This window comes from Alligator sinensis, unplaced genomic scaffold, assembly GCF_000455745.1.
Source record: "Alligator sinensis unplaced genomic scaffold, ASM45574v1 scaffold229_1, whole genome shotgun sequence".
Taxonomy (NCBI): domain Eukaryota; kingdom Metazoa; phylum Chordata; order Crocodylia; family Alligatoridae; genus Alligator; species Alligator sinensis.
In genome coordinates, this window is record NW_005842821.1 from 540,604 (window position 1) to 542,623 (window position 2,020).

At 60.4% G+C, this 2,020-nt stretch overlaps 1 protein-coding gene across 1 annotated transcript in view; it reads right to left on the bottom strand.

The window, feature by feature from the left end:
- The window catches only part of LOC102374266 (iroquois-class homeodomain protein IRX-5), a 15,591-nt gene extending 13,578 nt beyond the window's left edge, over positions 1-2,013 (bottom strand). The window contains exons 1-2 of the mRNA XM_025191469.1: positions 1,721-2,013; positions 65-575 (exon numbers count right to left, since the gene is read on the bottom strand). Coding sequence (XP_025047254.1) covers positions 65-575; positions 1,721-1,969 — 760 coding nt within the window. The 5' untranslated portion in view covers positions 1,970-2,013. The remainder of the gene's footprint in view (positions 1-64; positions 576-1,720) is intronic.
- Positions 2,014-2,020: the final 7 nt, after the last annotated feature.

Sequence of the window (2,020 nt, forward strand, 5' to 3'; positions counted from 1 at the left end):
CGCGTGCGGGGGCGGGAGGGGGGGACATCGAGCCTGTGAGCGCTGCCCCGTGCTCAGCCCCTACCCTTCCCTCCCCTCGTCGGAGGGCTGATCCCCTCCGAGCCCCCGGAGCCCCAGCACCCCCGATCGCCCGGGTCCTTGCCCCGGCACCCACGCCCTACACCTCTACCTGTTTCCGGGGCCTCGGGCTCCCCCTTCTCCTCCAGCTTCTGGGGCTCATCCTCGTCGTTTTTCTCCAGGTCGATGTTCTCCTCCTCCTCCTCGTCCTCGCTCCGGTTCCGGGGGGTCCAGGTCATTTTATTCTCCTTTTTGAGCCGCCTCCGGGCGTTGGCGAACCAGGTGGAGACCTGCGTGAGGGTCATCTTGGTGATGATGGCCAGCATGATCTTCTCGCCCTTGGTGGGGTAGGGGTTCTTGCGGTGCTCGTTCAGCCAGGCCTTGAGCGTGGCGGTGGCGTCGCGGGTGGCGTTCTTGCGGTACGCGGGGTCCCCGTAGGGGTAGGAGCCCAGGGGGGCCGCGTAGGGATGGTAGCCCAGGGAGCCCGCCATGCCCGGCGTGTGGTCGTAGGGAGAGCCCTGCCCAGAGAGGGGAGACCCCCCCCCGCCCCCCGCCCACACACCCCTCCAAAGAAGCGATCGGGTTAGGGATCCTCTTCCAGCTGGGACCGGCCTCTCCTCGCTGCTCCCGCACGGAGGGAGAAAGGGCCTAGAAGTTGTGTTCGCAGCTAACTCTGCTCCCAGCAGCTCAGCACCCGCCTCCCCTCGCAGAGCCGAGCAGCGCCAGGCCCCCCTGCCCCCTGCGGGGCTCAGTCCACTTCCGATCGGCCGCTGAGCACAAGCACATTGCTGCTCTCGCCAAGTGATCGGCCCCTTCGCCAGCCACCGCGCCTCCGCCGTGGAGCTTCTGGCCCGCAGCAGGGACGGGGAAGGCAAAGTCTGCTTAACTCCCTGCAGAAAGCGAAGTCCCCTCTGCCGGGGCTTGGACACGCTTGGGCCGGGGAGGGAGGCGAAGCGAGATGAAACCCAATTGGGGGTGCATTATTTTCGCCTTTAGAAGTGTGTGAGAGATAGATAGATACTAGCCTCGACCTGGCCCTAACTGCTGCAACGTTGCTCCAGGATCACAAATATAAACAGAATGGAAAGGGGGGAAGGAAAACAAATCACCCATTTGATTACAATAATAATAATAATAATAATTATTATTATTATTTAGGCTTCCCAATGGGCTTGCAGAGCCGGGCTCGGGATGTCTGCAGCCGAAGGGAAGCCTAGTAAACACGGTGCAGCAGAAACTTGTATGTGTTGTTAACCAGTCGGGTGTTTTGTGCCTTCCCAGCGGAGGGGCTGGCTGGGCTGACTGCTTGGGTTATTTTATGGTGTCCCCCCCTCCCCTTTCTACACGCAGAAAATAAAACAAGGAGGGGGGAGCCCAGCTAGGATCTTTCTTTCTTTCCCCCAGAGTAAAAGCTTCGTCTCGGCTGAATTTGCTGGCTGGCTCGGAGGCTTCCCTATGCGCTCGCTTTCATTGAAAACACAATACTTTTTATTAATCATTATGCTCTTGTTTTCCTCCCCCCACCCCGGCCCAGCAACACGGAGGCTTTTGATGTAGCAACAGTGTGTGCACAGAAGCCCCAAGTCTCAGGGGATGCGGGCTGAAGTGGTTGCCATTAGCGGCTGGCGGAGGGGAGGGGGTGGGGGGTCATTGCTGCTCTTACCACGTACGAAGTGAAGGCAGCGGCAGCAGCTGCAGCCGGGTCCGCGCCGTACTGGAGGTGGGAGTTGTAACCCGGAGAAGGGGCGGTAAAGGCTGTAGATCCGGCATAAGGCGAAAAAGCGGAGCCAGAGGAAGATCTCCCAAGTTCATCGGTCCTGGGGCCGGAGATGACGCTGGTGCTGTAAGCCGGGCAAGAGTAGAGAGCCAAGGAAGCCGACGGCTGGTACAAGTAACCCTGAGGATACGACATGGCCAAGCACAGACATATACCCAGGAGACAGACTGGCCCAGAGCTGCCGCC